Below are 20,831 nucleotides of genomic sequence, written 5' to 3' on the forward strand. Positions count from 1 at the left end.
TTTATTTATCCTTTTTTTATAATTAATTAACTTTTATTTAATTATAAAAATTAAGCATAATTAAGTTTAAATTAAATTAAATTAAGATATATTATAAGCTAAAAATTAAATAATAATATTAATAATTTAAGAGTTTAATTTAATCCTTATTTAACTTAAGCGTTATAAGTAATAAAAGCATAAGTTTATAAAATACATTATAAATATAATATTTATATAATAAAAGCAATAATTTATACTTTATTAATTAATATAATTAAGATAATTTATTATATATAATTATTAAAATAACCTTTATTTATTAATTATATACTTTAATAAAATAATTAACCTTTAACCCTTTAATAATAACTTAAGCCTTTTTATATACTTACTTTTTATAAATACTTAATATAATTAAATAAGTATATACCTTTAATTAATTTAATTAATTAATAAATTTAAACTTAATAGCTTTAAGTTTAATTTAACTTCTTTTTTTTATATACTTTTTAAAGATATGCATTAATTACTTAATTAAAAATTGCTAATACAATTATAAATATATTATAAGGGGATAATAATACTAAGCATAATAAGCATTATAAGCAATTAGCATTAAAGCATTAATAAGCAAGGATTATATGCAGTAATATATAATTATCCCTAAATAATTTATAGCTAAAGAGAGGTTTTATAGCTTATAGTTGCAACCCTCCTTCCTTTTATATAGTTAATTTAAATATAATTAATTTACTATTAACTAATATACGTTAACCTAGCTAATAATAATATATATTATTTTCTTTATTATTAATATTTTAATTATTTATATTATAATATTAATTAATATTATATTAAATATTAAATTTAAAAATAAATTTTAATTTTAAAAATAATAATTTATATAAATATTTAAGATTAAAAAGTATATATTAAACTTTTAATATATTTATATAAATATAAATAATTATTATTTATAAAAAGTTATTTTCTTAATAAAATATATTAAATATTTATTAATATAATTATAATTTATTAAATATTATAATAAAAACCTTTTAAAAGTATTTATTAATATTCTTTAAGTTAATATATATTTTATTAAATATAATTAAGATTTAATTATAAAAATATTATTAATAATTAACTTTTATATTAAAATAAGCTTTAAGCTTTAAATATATATTATAAATAAAAAAGCTTATATTAATATAATAAATATAATAAATTATAATATAATTCTTTTAAAATTAAGAAAAATATTATATAATATTATTTAAGTTTAATATTTATTATTTAATAAATATTAAAAAGATTTTTATTTTATTATATAATAAAGTATATAATTTATTATTTTAACTTTTAATTTTATTTTATATTTTATAAAATTATATATTATTATTAATATTAAAATAATTATTTATTATATTTTAAAGAAATAAGTTTTAATATAAATTATATAATTATAAAGGTTTTAATATTATAATAATTAATAATATTAAATATAAAGTTTTATTAACTTTTTAAAAAAAATATTTATAAATTATTTTTTAAGTTATAAAATTTTTAAATATTTTAATAAACTTAATTTATATTAAAATAATATTTCTTAATATTTTAAAAAAGTTTTTATATTTAATTAATTAAGAGTTTCTTTTTTTAAAATAATAATTATAATATTTATTATAAAAAATTAATTAAATAAAATTTTATTTTAATTTTATAAATAATTAAAAATAAAAAAGTTATACTTTTTAAATCTTTTTTAAAAGAAATATAAAAATTATAAATAATAAAATTATATTAAAAGCTAAAGTTTTTTAAATTTTTTAAATAATAAATATTTTTTAAATATATATTATTTTTAGCTTTTAAGATTAAAGTTATTAAATATAAAACTTAAAAAGTTTATATATATTAATTATCTTATATAATTTCTTTTTTTTATTATAAATAATATTTATTATTTATAAATAATATTTTTAAATTAATATATTATTTATTAATGCTTTTTTTAATGTTAACTTTTTTTAAAAGAATTTCTTAAAGTTTTAAATAATTATTAACTTTTTAAATATTATTATATTTTAAAAAGTAAAGCTTTTTATAAAATATTAAAATAAATTATTATTTATATTTTAATGCTTTATTATTTTCTTTATAAACTTAAAAATAATAATATTTATTTAATTAATTATATTATTTATTTTTATTATTAATTTATTAACTTTAAAACTTTATTAAAATTAAAAAATAATTAAAGTTTTTATATAAAAATATTATTAATATTTAAAAGTATTTCTTTAATATTATTATTAAACTTAATTATTTTATTAAGCCATTAAAATATTTAAGTAATTTATATTTAAATAAAAAGAAAAAAACTAATTAAAAGATTATATTAAAGTTATTTTAAAATATAAAAAGAAAATATTAATTATATAATAAAAGAATATTTATTAAAGAATATTTATTAATTTATATAAATATTAATTATTATTTATATTAAAGTAAAGTAATTATAAGTACTTTTATTATTAATTATATAATAAAATATATTATATAATTAATAAATTAAATCTTTATAATAAAAAGGTTAAGGCATTATTAATTTCTTTTATTAATTTTAATTATAATATAATTATTAATATTTAATTAAATAAGATTTTATTATTAATAATTATTTATTTTTATAATATTAATATTAATTATTTAATATAAATATTATAATTTATTTATAATAATTTTTATTATTAATAATTATTATTTAATTAATAATAATATAAATTTATTATTTACTTACTTTATTATATATAATTACTTATAAATAATTATAAATTAATATTAATTAAATTAATATATATTTATTATTAATAAATTAATTATATTTAAATTAATTATATATAAAAAAAAGGTTATAATTATAAGTTATAAAACTTTTCTTTAATTATAAATTATTTAAAAGTAATTATATATTATTATATATAATTCTTACTTATTAATATTTTAATATTAATTACTTATAATACTTATTATGCTTAATATTATTATTTCTTTATAATATGCTTATAATTATAATTTTAATTATAAATTTATAATAAATTATTATTTTATAATATATTTATTATTAATTAAGTTTAATATATTTCCTTAAATTAATAAAAATTAAAAAGCTAAGTTTTTACTTATTTTTTATTATTAATTATTATTAAATTATTAAATTCTTTATTAAAGTTTCCTTATATACGTTATTTTAATAGTTTTTAATTTAAATAAATAAAGAAAATTATTTTATTTTTTAATTAATAATACTTTTATTAACTTATTTATTATTACTTTTATTTATAATATATATTTTATTATAATTTTATTATTTTAAACCTTTTATTTTAATTAATAATTATAAATATTTATATATTTTAACTTAATTTTAAGTATAATAATCTTTAAAGTTATTAATTTAATTATTTAAATATTATTATATTTAAGTTTAATAATTTTATTATTTAATTTTATAAATAATTTAATAAAAAGCTAGTTTATAAAAAATATTTTTTTTATAACTTAAGCTAAAGTTAATAACTTTACTTTTATAATAAAAGTTATAATTATATCTTACTTATTTACTTTTTATTTAATAATTTTATTAAATAATTTTATAATAAAGGTTTATAAGCTTTTTTAATTTATAAAGTTATTAATAAAAAATACATTGCTTATAATAATAAATCCCTTTAAATCTTAAAAGTATAAAGTAAAATGCTTAATATAAAAAAGGTATAATAATATTTTATTAATTATATTATAATATTTTTAACTTAAATTAATAAGGAATTTAATATATTATAATATAATAAAAGTAATATTTAATTATATAAATATTATAATAAATAAAAATAACTTAATTTTCTTTAATATAAATAAACTTTAAATTTTATAATAATAATAATAATATATAATAATAATAATTTAAAAGTTATAAAAACTTTATAAGGAATATTTATTTTATTAATTAATTTAATAATCTTTTTAATATATATAATTTAAGTTAACTAAATTTATTAATTTATATAATTTTAAATAATTTTTATCTTAAGGAATTATTAAATAAGGTTTTATTTAATAATTTTATACTTTTCTTAAAGTTATTTTATAAGCTTATTTATTTATTTATATTAATGCTTTTAATATATAATTATAATATTATTTATATAAAAAATAATTAAAATATTATTTTAATATAATAATATAACTTATATAATATATAATTATATTTATATTAAATAAAAGTTTTTATAATTTCTTTTTATTATAATAATAATAAAATTTAAAAGCTATAAAATACTTTATTAAGTAATAAAATAATTTATTTTATAAATATTTATATAATATTTATATAAATATAATTTAATTTATAAAAATATATATAAATATATTAATAATATTATATTATATAAGCTTTAAGTTAAATTTATTATAATTAATATAAATATATAAAATAATTATTTTATTAAAATAATTATATAAATATTTTATCTTTATTTTCTTATTTATTAACTTTCTTAATTAATTAATTAAGTTTTATATTTTTAAAATCTTTTATATTTATTAAAAATATAAATATATATATATATATATATATAATTTAAAATTTATTTTTTATTATATAAACATTTTTCTTATTAATTTTTATTTATAATTTTATTTTAATATAATTTTATAAATAATGAACTTTTATTTACTTAAATAAGTATTTAAATAAATAATTATTAAAATCTTTATATTATTTTAATAACTTAAAGAGATTTTTTCTTTTAATTTTACTTTTTAATATAAATATTTTTTAATTTATACTTTATTTAATATTTTTTTATTAATTATTATTATTAAGATAACTTTAATATTAATTATAAATATAATATATTATAATATATTTATAATAAATTTATTATAAAATAAAATCTTTTTTATTATTTATATTTAAATAATATAAGTTAAAAGCATTAATAAAGGAAATTATAAAGATATAAAAAGTAATTTAAATTTTATATTTATATAAACGTTATTTTATTAATTTATCTTAAACTACTTTTTTAAAATATTTTTTATATTTTCTTTTAAGGTTTTTTTTACCTTATTAATATTATTATTATAGTTTATTATAAATTAATCTTTTTTTAAAGTTTCTTTTAAAGAATTATCTTTAAAAAAGTCTTTTTTTTAAGTTTAATATTTTATTTTATTTTAAAATAATATATTATTTTATTTACTTTATAAAACTTTTAATATTTATAATAAAGAGTTTATTTCTTATATTAATAATCTTTTTAATAATAAAAGTTTATATTTAATAAATATTTAATAAATTATAATTAATTAAATAACTTATTTATATTTATAGCTTTAATTATTAATATTTTCTTTTTCTTAATTAAGTATTAAAAGTTATAATATATACTTTATATTTAAAGATTTATAAATAAGCTTAATTTAATTTTAAATTTAATTATAAGATATTTATATAATTTATAATTATTTTATAAAATTTAAAATAAAATATTTTTTATTTTAAGTTATAATTTAATATTTAATTATTAAAGTATATTATTATTCTTTTAATTTTTAATTATAATATTTAAAGTAGCTTTAAGCTTATTTATATTATATATATTTTTTCTTTAATTATACTCCTTAAATACTTAACGTTATTATTTTATATTAAAGTATTTAATATTAAAAGTTTTAATTTAATATACTTAAATTTAAGGAAGTTTTTAATAATATATTTATAATTAAAAACTTTATTATTATATTTAATAATCTTAGCTTTAATTTTATAAAATTAATTACGTAAGAAAAATATATATTATATAATATTATTAAGAATAAGCTTTATAATAATATATAAATACTTTATATAAATAAATATTGTAAAATAAAATAAAATAAAAAGGCTTAAAATAAAAAGGAAATAAAAAACTTATTTTCTTAATAACTTTATAATTATAAGGGTTATAAAGCTAAAGCTTATATATTTATAATAATATAACTTTATATTATATTATTAGCTTATAATATATAATTATATAATTAACTTATATAAGCAAGTTTTTAAAACCTTTTATATAATAATTAAGAAAATTATATATTTTTAATTATTTTTTTAATTTATAATTTATATATTTAAAGCCGTTTAATTAAATTTTATATTATATAATTATTAATTAATTATTAGTAAATTAATTATTAATATATATTAATTAATTAATAATTTAAAAATATTAAAATATTTTATTTAACCTTAATAAAATTATAAAAAAAAGGCTTTTACTTTAAAATAATTAACTTTTTAAATTAAGCAATTAAGTTAATAAAAATATAATAATAACTTTTTTATACTTCTTTATAATATAGTTTATTAATAAGTAATATATATTAATAAGTAGCATATTTTTATAACTTTTATTAACTTTAATTAACCTTAATACTTATTTAATATAAATAATTTAATTAAATTTAATATTAATTAATATTAATTATAATAAAATTCTTATTTTTAATTAATTTTATTAATTTAAAAATATTAATATAATTATAATATTAATTTAAATTAATTAACTTTTAATAAAAAATATATATTTAATAATATTTAATATTAATTATATTTTTAAAAATATAATTTATTATAAATTAATAAAATAATTATATTTATATTAATTAATATTAATTAAATTAAATTTATTATAATATAATTAAAATTTAATTAATTAAACTCTTTTTTATTTCTTTTATAAGTTTTTATATTATACTTAATTTTTTTATTATAATTATTATAATATTTTTTTAATTATTCATTATAAATTAACTTTTTTATTTTATTATTTATTTTATTATTAATTACTTTACCTTTATTTTTTTTTTAAATAAAAACTTAAAATTCCTTAATTATAAATACTTTTTTAAGTTATATTTAAGTTTTTTTAACTCTTTTAATATTAATAAATATTATATTAATATTTTAAAATCTATAAATTTCTTTATTTATTATAATAATTAAATATATTATTATTTATATATTTTTTTATTAATTAATTAATAACCTTTATAATTAATATAAAAAAAACTTTTTTAATAAATAAAAATTTTATTTTTAATAAAATTTAATTATTAAATAATTTATTAAATATTTAATAATATTAAAATTTTTATTTTTAAAAAAAAGTAAAAAGAAATTATATTAAAGTTTATAAATAAATATTAAATTTAAAAAATATAAAATTAAAATTTTAAGAAAATATTTTAGCTTTTTTAAATATAAATTTAATATTCTTTATTATAAAAGTTTTATTATAAGCTATTTTAAATATAAAAAAAAATTAAATTTAATAATATAATTAATAAAGGCTTAAATAAAAAAATTAATTTTATTATTATATATATATTTTAAAAATAAATATAATATAATATTTAATAATTAAAATAAATAAAATAAATATAATAATATATTAATAATAATAATTTTATTATTTTTATAATATTAATTAAATTTAATTAATATATAGCTTTTATAATTATTTATAATTAATATTTAATAATTAATATTTTTTTTAACTTAATATATTTATTAAAGTATTAAATTTATTTTAAATTAATTTTATTATTTATTTATTTATTAAAAATAAGCTTAATAATTTAATTATTTAAAAAACTTAACTTTATTACTTAATTAATAAAATAATAAATATTTTAAATAATTATAAATAATAAAATTTATAATTTATTTATATTAAAATATTTAATAATAATTATTTATTTTTAATTATTAAGTTAAATTAATTTAATCTTTTTATATTTATTAATATATATAATAATTATTAATAAAGTAATTATATTTATTATAAAGTTAATTTTATTAAAATTATAAAGATTATTATTAATAATTTAATACTTAATTATTATATTATAAAATAATTTAAATTAATTTTTAATAATTTTTAAATTTTTATAAAAAGCCTTTTAATAATTATAAAAATAATTAAATTTAATCTTAAAATTAAATTATTAATTTATAAAGTATTAAGCTTAATGCTTATTAATAAATTTAATATTTTATAATATTAATAAAAAATTAATTATATTTTTTATATTAAAAAGTTATAAAGAAAATATTTAAATATTTTAATTAATAATATATTAAATTAATATTTATTTTTTAATTTAATTAAGTTTATATATATTAATATATAATTTTTTATAAAACTATTATTAATTTATTTTATAATAAAATATAATTTTAAGGATATTAAAGATTTATATAGCTTTATATAATTTAAAAGGTTTAATGCATTTCTTTAAAAAGTTTTTAATTACTTAAATAAATTAAAAGTATTTTATTTTTTTTAAAAGGTTTTAATATTATAATTAATAACTTTTAATATATTAAATATTTAAATAAATAAATAAATAGGAAATTAATGCAAAAAGTATTAATGTAATTCTTATTAAAAAATAATCCCCTTATTAAAACTTAATTACTTTTATTTAAGCTGTAATTATTTATATTACTTTAAATTAAGTAAATTAATTAAAAATAAGAATTTAATTATAATTAATATTAATTAATGCTAAATTTAATTAAATTATTTACATTAAGTAAATATTAAGGTTAATTAAAGTTAATGAAAGTTATAAAAGTACATTACTTATTAATATATGCTACTTATTAATAAACTATATTACCCTTATTTTATATATATTATACCCCTGTAAATTACGTAACCTTTAATACTTTTTATACCTTTTCTTTAATTCCTTAACTTAATATTTATCTTTTATAAGCTTTCATTAAAAAATATAAAAGCATTTAACAAGGATATAAGAATAAGTATATATAAAATAGCCTTTTTATTTTAAAAATATTTATCTTAAGAAAGCTTATTTATATTTATTTTATCCTTATAATTTAATTATATCTTTATATATTAATTTTAAACCTTTAATAACTTAAGTATTTTTATTATTATTATAGTTTTTTTTAATTATTATAAGTAATTATAAAGGCTTTTTTTATAACTTTACCTTTTTATAAATTATAACAATATTTTAACTTTTAATAAAAGTTTTACCTTATATTATAATATTTAAGGTTTTTATTTATTATTATTTATTTTTATATTTAATTATAAAATATAGCTTAAATTAATATAATTTCTTTAATAGCTTATATAAAGTTTAAAAATTAAATTATAATATATAATGCTTTTAAGAAATTTCTTTTAATATTTTTAATTATTATTTCTTTTTAATAATTAATTTATATATATTTCTTTAATTATATATAATGACTTAAAAAACTTTCTTATAATTTTAATAAATATATATTATTTTATTATAAGAATTTTACTTATAACGCTTTTATAAATTATTATATTACTTTTATAATAACTTATTTATTTAATAATATATTAATTTATATATAAGATTTATTATTTAAAGAAATTATTTAGTAAATTGTTTTATTACTTATTATTTTTTCTTATAAACTATTTTACGTTATTTATATTATATAAGGTTTTAATTAAAGATTTTAACTTTATTATTAATTAAGTTGCTTATTATTTAAATATTTTATTCCTTATTTTAAATAATTTCTTTATTTTTTTCTTTATCTTATATTATTTATAATTAAACATTTTATTATATATATAATTTCTTTATATATTTCTTATAATAAATATTTAATATTTTAAGCTTTAAAAGTAAAATTATTTTTAATAAATATATAATTTAAAATTATAAGTATTAATTTATAACTTAAATATATATTTTTAATTATTTTAATTAACTAGCTTTAATAAAAATATATAAAACTTTTAATATTAAAATTATTAATTATAATTCTTAATAAGTAAAGATAATAAAATTTTTAATTATTAAATTTTAGATATATTTTATATTAAAATCCTTATATATATAATTAATTTTAATAATTAATATAATAATTATTTAATTATCCTTTTATTTAAAGCTAGTATATAATGGGGGCTAATTTTTAACCGTGAATCTTAATATCTTAGGCATTTATTATAGTCTTAATTATAAATCTATGATAAATTGTCGTTCCCTAGTGAATTCACCGTAAATTCACCATGGAACCATCCAACCACGGTACATCTACCGTTGGTTGGATCTGATAAATAAAATTAAAGCCGGTCGAGTGTAGATAGACCGAACCCTACGCGATCCAAATGACTCGGCCGCGCGCCCCATCATGCAAACGTGCCTTTTAAACTTTTCCGTAGTTGAAACGAAGAAACAAACACTAGTCCAATGATGGGAAGTTCAAACACTATTTTCATATATGCCAGACTTAATTACGGAATAAATGCTCAGGAGGAAAAGTCCCATTTTTACCCTCCTTAGCTTTATGCAATTCATAGTATGATCATGTGGCAAGCGAGGCTGAACCCCTTTCTACTATCCACATCAAGTCACGTTCACTCAGGCTAGGTAGGAACAAGATTCAGTTGTCTCGATGGATCTTAAATTTTTACGTCTCTAGGACTGAAGCCGGGACCTCAAAGCAAGGCACACCGGAGAGAATGTATGTACATAGAGGGGGCCAGTAATATCTACAGCCAAAATTGTCTTGTTCCCTTTATGAGAGAATCTTTCTGCAAAGGAACCACTTTACAGCATCTTGTAGTAGCGGTACGCAGCCGCCCGGGACACGCCGCTGGCAGAAGCGGTGGGCTGGGAGGCGCCAGTGGTAGCAGCGCCGGTGGCGCTGCCGCTGGTGGAGCTGCCGGAGTCGGAGCCGCTGTAGGACGCCAGATTCTCGGGGCCGGCGTTGGCGAGGACGTAGGCCTTGGCCTCCTTAACGGCGATGGGGGTGACGAGGTTGGCCTTGTACTTGGCGAGGGCGGACAGGGCCGAGGAGGAGCCGAGCGCGGGCCAGTCGCCGGAGCTGGTCAGGGTGTTCTGCAGACAGGCGCGGCCCAGGGAGCTGGAGCAGGCGCTGGCGGCATCGGCATCGGCGACGGTGTAGGCGGTGTCGACCTGGGCGTTCTTGTCGAAGGGCTGCGAGACGGACTCGAAGGCGTTTCCTTCAATGAGAGCGGCGGCAGAGCCGTAGGCCTCGAATGCGTGACCCTCCATGTTGGAGAAGACGTTGTTGACAGCCTGGACGTAGCAGGTCTTGCCGTCCTCGCCGAGCTTGGGGGCACGGCCAGAGCAGTCGTGGATGTAGTTGCGTCGAGGGTGACCTGGTCACCGTCTCCGTAGAACATCATGGTCCAGTAGTGGTTGCCGTTGCATGTGGCGGATGTGGTGGTCTCACCGTCGAACTCGGTGTTGGAGATGGTCAGGCGAGATGGGTTGTAGTGGGCGACGACCATCATGCGGCCGACCAGAGAGAACTTGCAGTGGTCAATCCAGACACCGTCGTTGCCGTCGAGCTCGAGAGCGTCGCCACCCCAGACCAGACCGGGGTTCAGGTCGGTGATGGTTATACCCTGGATGATGATGTTCTTGGCCTTGGAGGTAAGGCTGAGACCCTTGCCCTTCAGAACGCCCTTTCCATTGGAGGAAATGATACTCTTGTTGCTGCCGACCTTGAGAGCGTCGAGAGCAGCAGTGTCGTACTTCAGGTTGGAAACCGAAGGGGCATCCGGCTGCTCACGACCGCACCAGTCGGAGGCAGCATCAAGAGCCTGCTGGCAGGTAGCCTCCGTACCCCATGGCGAGCAGCCAGAGGCAGTCTTGGTTGTGCCAGTGAAGTCAAAGGTCTGGGTAAGGTCGATCACTCGCGCGGTGTCGTCCGACAGGAGATCGGCGAGCTCGGAGGCCGACTTGGGCGTTGAGACCTCGCCGTCAGCACCTCCTGTGACACCGCTGGCGAAACCATACGCGGTTCCCTTGACGGCCTGGGCCGTGACGGTCGACACTGCGGCAAGCAGAGCCGTGGCGTAGTATTGTGCGACACGCATTTTGTCTTGGTCTGGCAAGCAAATGAACGTGTTGAGTCTTCGACAAGGTGGTTGAGTTGAGCAGGACCAAATACACAATACCGGTATCGTGTAATTCCAGGGTTCAATGCAGAAAGACGAAAAAGCGAATGAGGAATGCCACAAGACAAGAAAGAGGGAAAAATGCTCAGGCTGGGCTGACGATGAAGGAGTTGCTGGAGAGACAAGGACGAGGAGGCTGCATCTTTAAGGAAGGCCAAGGCCCTAGATAAATCATGGCGCCACCATCCGAACCGCCGGAGCGGATTCGATGATCATCGGTCCTGGGCAAGAAAAGCAGGAGTCAGCCCCCGATCCCCCTAGAACTGCCGCAGGCGAAATATCCGGATGATGCCAAGGCGGCGGATTTCCCAATGTTTCCAATGTTTCAGCTCCACTTCGTTTCGTATTACCGCGGGCGCTGGATCCACCCCTGTGTCAATTACATTCGATCCAGGCACTTTCCATGCGTGTTTAAATTTCGACACCCGGTGCCCGATCCCGTCTTGGGAAATTCACGGGAGGTTCTCCCTTCTAGCCCCCACGTGCCTGTGCTATTGTTTCTGGCCCGCATATCGAGTCATACTTAATCAAGCTCGTGCACAAGCTCATCGTGATGCGCACGCAGGGTTAGCATGATCGTCGCCAGATTAGACCAGGACGCCCCTATCTGATCTGCAGCGTGGAGCGGTGCCACAGGTTGGCAGTGCAGTACCTGCGCCAGCACACCGAGGGCAATAAGGCAATCTGTCCAGCTGTGTTGGGCATAATCCCGTCAGACATGATGTTGACCTGACCGTACCTGATTCAATTTCGATACACATGCCCTTCACATTGTATTCTCGAACTCAGTTCCGTACCTGCGAGGACTGAGCTTCGGCTGTGGCTGGAATCTTCGACCGCGGACTCTTATCCGTTGTATTCGACTGCTTGTCTTGAGCATCCAGCTGATTCAGTTCGTACGGATTCGAGTATGGATGCGCAACCGGCGACTCGGTCGATTGCAAGATCTCGTCAACCATGCCCCAGTAGTAGATGTTTGCCATGCAATAGTTGCACATGATGCAATTGTGATAGGCGGCGGCACAGCTGTCCTCGTGGCTGGTCCAGTTTGAGGAAAAGATGCACGGACATGACTCTGTTTCTGAGAACATGATGATCCGATGTGTCCAGAGCTGTGGTTGTTTGAAGAAGCCAAAGACTTCACAGCTTCCTTTTCATTTTGTATTCTTTGCGAATGCAGCCGATTGATCGCCCATCCACGAGGCCTGGTCGTCAGCCATCTTTGACACTCTGTAAAACGAGTGAGTAACGGGAGTTGGCTCATGGCAAGCTCTCAGAGTGTCTCAGCCCCCTTTGGGACCATATGGTGTGCTTTGTTCGACGCCCAATTCTGTGTGACTGGCTCAAGCCCTTCTCATTGGTTCTCCATAAAACACAGACTAAAAAAGGTCGGAGGGTTGTGCTTTGTCTGACGACCTACAGATAGTGAATGGCCTGCTACCAAGCCAACAAGGCATTTCATTCATTTTGAGATTCTGTTCATTGTTGGACAGCCTGAACTTAATTTCCGGCTGTAGATGAAGCTGAAATTCATGAGAATTTTCAAAATTGGCGGCCCCTTATTTATCTGACAAGATGACCGTGATGTAATCCCTTTGTTTCGTCTTCGTGGCTTATCATTGATAGGACTTCGAATGTTTAGGCTCAGTGAACTGAGATGCCTCACCGACAGAGGCCCACTTGGAATCGCAGATCGTTGAGGGTTACGCCATGTCTTGTCCTATTTTGGACCTCGTGAGCTCATTTGTCCAATCCCTAGGTGACCTTTTGCGCAAAGACAAATCCACAGGATTGTAATGTTCAGAAAACTTACACGTATGAGCCAGATGTTCCCAAGCCACACCAGTCAGTGCCATGCTCCTGTTCGTCACCGTTCGTCGGACTGACTCGGCAAGGCCCCAGGAATCCACCGCGTCAATCCCTGTGGCTAGTCACCTGCAGCCTCATCGAGCTTGATTGCGCCGGTCCACACCGAGTTCCGCGATCCGACCGTGCCCCGTTCCCCTCTCGCGTGATGTTGATTGCGCCACTCCCAAGATTTGGTGGGGTTTGGCGATCTCCGGTATGTGATATCCGGAGCTCTAATTGTAGATCAGATTTGTCTTTCGTGTAATCTTGCGAAGCTCCTTCGATTCGAAATATTCCCGGCGGTCTTCCCTCGAGAGCTGTGCTGTTTCCGCGTCATCGGACGGCTGCGGTATCTCGGATGCGTCCTCGAAGTCGGTCAAGGAAGCTTCTGGCACCAAACCCTGTACTTTGAACTTCTCTTGGACGGCCAGTCTGTGGAAGATCCGCGCGCCATTGGGGTGCATGAAATTGACGACGGCGTCAACCCCCTCTGAGCTGTCCGATCTGGGTCTGATCACGATGTCTGCTACACTAGTTGACCTGAAATCGACCTCGTGTTCGCGGACAGCGTCGCCAATGGACAGGATGATATCTCTGGTGGTCGTTGCACGCGGAAGCCCCCGAAGATTCAGGGCACACCTGGAGGAAAAGACGGTTGATGGCTTCTCTGACCACGCCTTGGCTGGTGTTTTCCATTCAGTGTTGCGGACAATGTGCTTGTGGATGGTACGGGGAGCTGCTTCGACTCTCCTGACCTCGATGGGGAGACCTAGCGACACAGGTGGTGCTCGCTTCTCCATCGACGGTGTCCAGTCAGCAACTTCAGGCTCCCTTGTTTTCAGCTTCCTAAACGTCCTTGTCACCTTCCTAATCTCAATCGAGGAAGGGTTCTTGGTTCCATCGTCCCTTCTGTGAGGTTTCTGTTGAGTGCCAACGGACTGTTTGACAAATTCGTCCGCCGAGACGTTGGATGAATGGCGCACAGCGGATGTTGGTGTTGCCGTGAAAGCCTGGCCGACCCCAGGGCGGGGTAGCCTTGACGTGGCGCGTATGGCGAGATGCATCATCTGTCGTATGAGCCGTGCTGGCGCACGTATTGTGTGAGCGGTTGAGGCAAGGCGTATGCTACCTGTTGACCATGGTGCCTTAGGGTTGAGATGTGAGAGATTCAACTGCTGGGTGAGATTGAGGTTGCAAAATCCAGGCCCGACCGTGTCGGCTGCCGGGTGAGGCACCTTGGCGCCATTGTCTCGTGGCAGACCGCCTTCCCCTTCGGGAATCCCTGCACCCCCAAATTCCCATCAGCAGAATAAATCCCCTAAGGCTTTCGGCACCTGCAAGCAGGCCTCGGAATTAGGCATTTTGTACCATGGCGCTGCGAGTTAAGTGTCGCTTGGACACAAGTATTGAAAAAGTAACTAGATCACTAGACGAGAATTATTCACCAATCAGTGCCCAAGATTCCGGGTCGAGCGAAATATTCGAGGTTTTGGTAACGAGCGGCAAACCTCAATGGTGTTCCGCAGTCGACTTCCGAGGCCTGAACCTATTGCTCGGGAGAAAGGGCCACAGTCGCCAGTTAAGTTATCACGAGGCGCGCCTTGAGCTTCCAAGATTCTCCACTCCCGTACCACACAGTCTTGTTTCGAAAGACCGCCCTTATTCCCATGTACTGGCGTGACTTTGTAGCATATGAGATGCGATCTGTCATCCAAAATCAACAAGTCCCATATGCAGTTTCTGGGCCCTGGATTTCTTCTAACTAGGCCATCATCACCAAGGTACTGTCTCCGTAGTATCTAGATTTATATGGCAGCCAAGGCAAGTGGGTGGGAAGATGTATGAAACCCCAGAGGAAAGCTCTCAACATCATTGTGAACCAAGCTTGTTGTATGTCTTCAGGGGACAGGTTCGAAACCACTCCGAACTTCGTGTTATACTGCTTTCTGAAAAGCCCAACGATGCTCACGTCCGGCTTTTCGCCCTCTGCAGTCGTTGCGCTGTCGACGTAGCGATGGACCGTCTCCGTCTTTCTGGGCCATACTCCTGGGACGCCGGTTCCATCTCTGAATGTGCACCGGTCGCGCTCTAACTTTCGATCTTCTTGTTTGACCTCGGCATTATGAATCAGGGCCATTTTAACATGAGCCGCCACCAGTGCCTCGTAGGCTCCAGTCTCGACGCCTTCAAAGTAGTCTTGCAGACACTGGTCGGCCTCGGCGAGGGCAGTACGAAACTGCCTCAGGATCTCTTCGCACGTGGTGCCTTTGGCGTTGAGGCCGAATGTTCCGTTCATGCTGCTGACAGAAAGAAAACGGTCATGTTGGGTCTCGAAAAAGTTCAGCACCGCACCCACCCATCCCATCTGGTCCCTCCAGTCGCTGCGAAATTTACCTTGACGCGTCGGTGGGTTCTGAGACTCTCTCATCCGCAAATTTGTCTTTTCCCTTTCGGTGGGTCCGGGGTACATTTGATTCATCCCCCTCTATCGCCGGCCGATACCACTGCTCTGGGTCGAGCCCGGATTTGATGGGGACTGCTTGAGCTACGTTTGGTGTAGAAATCAGTCTTTTGTGCCTGTATTTGCTTCCCTTAGTCGTGTGATGCACGCGCCTTTCTCGTTCAAAAAGCTGGTCCAACAGTAACAGCCAGCCAGCCGCATGGGCTTTGCTATGTTCCTCGATCAAATGGTGATCGCGAGGTTTGTTGAAACGGCTGTCGACCCAATGGAGGACGCGCTGCAGCTTGCTAACCCTTCCGACAGCTGGAGACGTGATGAAATCCTGGAGGGCTTTTTCTTCATTTGGATAAGCTTCGATATACAGAAATTGCTTCTTCTTGGCCTCCTTGCGACTGTTGTTCCCAAAGCGGGTACGCCTGGGCGAAGTTCCGTCTTGAGAAGTCCGTGCCTCCTTGCTGGTGCTGGAGTTGTTCTCGGACTGAGTGCTAGTAGCTTTTTTGAATTTGAAATGTGGTGTTCTGAATTTCGTCTCGTATCGAAGTTCCGTGATGTGGAAGACATGATCTCTGGTCTGGGAAAATGGGCTCATGATCTGACGGTTGGTCCTTCGGAAGCCCTCTGCAGTGCCGAAAATGGCTTGCAGAAGCTGGGCTACCGATGTGACCAGGGCAACCAGCGCTACCACGAGGGCAACGGCCGAGATTGCATCTTCGTCCGACATAGTCGCAGTGTTGACAACCGCGGGTGGGAAAAGTATCAATATTGGGTTGTAAGCACTCTAGTCCTAACGATGAAATCAAAAGTGATAATAAGATCAAAGAGCACCAAGACTGTAAACGTGTCGATTTTTCTCATGATTAAGACTTGAACATGAGTAAGAGCTGAAACCCGAATTTTGCTTTTCGACCAAGTCGTACCACTGCTGGATGTAAGCTGACTGCAAGCATTAGCAGTACTCTCAACCCTACGAAACTGGAATGCGGCCGGAATGTCAGATCAGACCAGGAGGAGCCGATTGCCCTTTTTTACGTCACACGTCGGACCACATAGTGGACTGACTGTGTGAATTTCATCAGGGTATACAGGCTCAGCAAGGTATAAATCACCACGAGAGCCTCCAGTCCAGCCGTTTGCGATGGCAAACCCCGTGAATGGATGTCGCATTTGCATACAGGCTCAAGCACCGGAAGTCCTTCCCTGGAAATAGGACTGGAATAATGTGAGGTTCGATACCCGCCTCGCCATCGTACTGCCCACCATAAAAGTTGAACAACCATCCACGATTGGGCTTGGTGATGAAAGACCGTTGGAAATGGAGATCAAGGCAGACGTGGTTTAACACTGAATCGGAACCTCGCACGACAGCACGCTGCGTTTATTGTTCATAAACCAGCGTGTCGCATCTAAATCGCGCGAACGCAACGTCTGAACTCCACGCAGAGTTTGTATTTGGACCTGCCGACTGCCTGTAACGGAGATGCAGTTGCAGCCGCCCAGACATCCATCCAAAGCATATAGTGTGTAAACGTAGTACATTTGGTAATAATTCGGCTAAGTCATACTCGGAACTCTCTTATAATTAGGTCACTTCAGCATCCGTTACTAAATCCAACAACTACCTAGCATCTACGTCTTAAACCAGATACATCGTCCTTCGTTCAAATTCGACAGGGGACAATTTCTTACCAGGAAGAGTTACCTGATCTAGCATGCAACCTTCCTCATTTAAGAACAACTTCTCAATATCAAGATGGTACCAACAGCACAGACCCACTCGCTCGTACAAACCCTCCCCAATTTGCTTTGTCACGAGAAAATGCCCGGAAATCAAGGTGTCACTAAGAAGGAGACCTGAAAGACGTTCATTTGGCTGAACTTGCTGATCCAATTTTCCAGGGATGCCCACTTGTATGTCCTCAAAGACGCGAAAAAGAAACAAGTTGTCATGCTTTGGTCTGGTTATCATCGTTCGAGTGTCGTCCAGCTGAAGTTCGGTTTCCGCATCCCCTTGATCCTGAGAGAGCTGGAAGTTTTTGAACTTGATAGGGAAAACTGCGCATGTGACCAACAAACGCGTTGAACCAGGTTGATAGACTTGTGACTTCTGTGTTCTGACCACTGAATCCTTGTGGAAGACGGCCAGTTTTTGCGCCTCTTTATCATCGCTCTGTACTGATATGCAAACTCCGAACTGATTTTGCTCTTGCTCGGTCCCATGCAGATGGATTGGGTACTTGAAGAAATCTTTTATCCCCGCCCAGCCTGTCCAAGACCAGCTTGGGAAGTCAGGCCGACGGACAGCGTCATGGCGAGTGTGGCTCCATAAGACGTAGAATTCCACACTTTCTGGGCCGTGAGTAGGTATTCCCTTGATTGGCAACCCCCACAGATGTGACATGGGCTCATTGGTCCATGCGAGACGAGTTTCCCACTGATGAAGGACCCCGAGGAATGCATTCAACGAGTCCCTATCGTACGAGATATTCCTTCCGCTGTACTCTTGCAGTTGCGCGAGCAGCTGACCATAGGTGTCCCCTAGCATTTTCGGGCGCCTGATCAGATGTCCGAATTGAAGAGGAAGTGGACCGGCTGTGCAAATTTGTGGTCTCACCGACTCGGCCACGAACGATTTGTTGCAAAGGAACAAGATCTGGTCTTCCGTAAAGATGAGGCGCCTGCCGGAAAGATAGCTTTCCTGGAAGGTCCATCCTCTCGAAGCCCAGTGACTTGATATAATGGTTGCGAGCCCGGGGCGCGGCAGCTGAACGAAATGGGTGTCGCCAATATGTGCTTCCTGCAGTTGTCGACGGTGGAACCGAGACACACCGGGTAGGCCCCCGTGGACATCCTGTCCGGCAGCAGCGACGATAGTCAGATAGGCACTGGAATAGATTTGGTCCATCTGGTTGATCATGTGATGCTTTACTTCCTTGTCTTCAGGAGTTTGCGGGTTTTGTGGGATGCACTATATATTATAGCTGTTAATTGGCACTCGATGATCACCCAATTGTGCTGAACAGAGAAAAGCTTACAAATCTATCAAGCGACAAGAATTCCAGTCTTAGTGAGGCACAACAAGCAAGAACGTCTTCTATTATCATCGGTGGGGATCCAAGGCCTCCTTCCAAGGCTTCTTCACCGGTTTGTGTGCCCCAGACATAAGATAGAGCGGCATATCTGCAGTGGCGTGGGCTTCAATAACAGTACGTGTACGAATTTCAATCACTCGAAACCCCTCCACGACAGTGGCAGTGCTAGCAGAACCCGGGCAACTTTTGTAGTGGTTGCAATCGCAATCCTGGATGGCTTTTTTGATCATATCATAATCGATGCTTTCCGGCTGAACCAATCTTGGCCCAAAGTCGAGTTGCTGATCATTTGATTTCAGTATAGCGATGCTAGGATGCGAGAGTTAGAAGGGATCGGATTCGTTCTCGGGTTGGAGGCTCAGGAAGACGAAACGTGGCTCGACCCCAGGCAGCACAAGGTTGGAAGGAAGCGCTTTCACCACACACGGCTGAGCATCAAGAGAATCAGGCTTAATGTGCGCGAGCATGCGGCAAATGCGGCATCGAGATGTGACGGGTTCAGCAAATGTTGCATTCAGTGACCGCACTATTCTGCGTCCATTTGCTTGTAAAGAGGTTACGCTCGACCACGCCACCACTTTACATTCGGCACAGATAAGGTCATCATCGCGGCCTTGGTCCGCTGGATGGTATGGAGAAGTAGGGCGATCATTGTGGTGAGGTACGCCCAGCGCTCTTTTCAAGGTGGGGGGCATGCTGAGTGGCTTCGAAGAAAGGTGATAGTGCCCTGCGAGTGAAAGGGGGGTGGCTTCCAAAATTGATGTAATCCGGTGAATATTGCTGAGACGCTGCTGGCTTTTATAATGTCGAAGTTATAGATGGCAAAGCATACATCTCTTGGAATCCGATGAAACGGCAGAGGATCCTCGCGGTTTGCTTACGGAGTGTTAAAAGACCCCCGCAGCGTGCATATGTGGCTGTGCCGCCTTGCGATCTTCCAGTGCTGCTTCAGATGTCGGCTGGCGAAGCAGTCTGGAACTGGGCTTTGGAATAGCCTTCTGTTGCTAAGTGATTAAACCTCTACATATTTTAGACACTCAATAGTAGTTCACAAATAAATCATAGTCTCTGGCTCTTGGGCTTGTAGGCAATGAAACTCTGTTCAGCTTATGACCGTCTAATTCTAGGTACCGTTTGTTTCTCAACATGCCGCCAAAGCTTGAGCCACCCACTCCTACTCAAGCGAGACTTGCTACAGTTCATTCAATGTTGGTCCCAGCACACGATTGTTTTGGGCGATATTTAACATGAGCATTTTAGATGACTAGTCTGCCTGTTCCGACAATCGACCATGAAGCCAACTCTGGCACTGGGTCCACCCAAGCTTCCACAGGTAACGACACTCGAACCAAATCACAGATGATGAAGAGAAGGGTTCATATT

At 30.3% G+C, this 20,831-nt stretch overlaps 2 protein-coding genes across 2 annotated transcripts; both read right to left on the reverse strand.

The window, feature by feature from the left end:
• Positions 1–10,671: 10,671 nt before the first annotated feature.
• On the reverse strand, positions 10,672–11,969 carry INS49_009686 (uncharacterized protein; the record flags this gene model as incomplete). Its single annotated transcript, XM_043170414.1, has 2 exons — positions 10,672–11,196; positions 11,247–11,969. 2 exons carry the CDS (start codon positions 11,967–11,969, stop codon positions 10,672–10,674), a joined length of 1,248 nt encoding a protein of 415 aa, XP_043024979.1.
• A 2,162-nt stretch (positions 11,970–14,131) lies between these two features.
• On the reverse strand, positions 14,132–17,080 carry INS49_009687 (uncharacterized protein; the record flags this gene model as incomplete). The annotated part of the gene is made up of 3 exons (XM_043170415.1): positions 14,132–15,180; positions 15,747–16,198; positions 16,293–17,080. The coding sequence occupies 3 exons, from the start codon at positions 17,078–17,080 to the stop codon at positions 14,132–14,134; spliced, it is 2,289 nt and encodes a 762-aa protein (XP_043024980.1).
• Between the last annotated feature and the right edge of the window lie 3,751 nt (positions 17,081–20,831).

The sequence above is a fragment of the Diaporthe citri genome (assembly GCF_014595645.1).
Source record: "Diaporthe citri strain NFHF-8-4 chromosome Unknown scaffold_4, whole genome shotgun sequence".
Taxonomy (NCBI): Eukaryota; Fungi; Ascomycota; class Sordariomycetes; order Diaporthales; family Diaporthaceae; genus Diaporthe; species Diaporthe citri.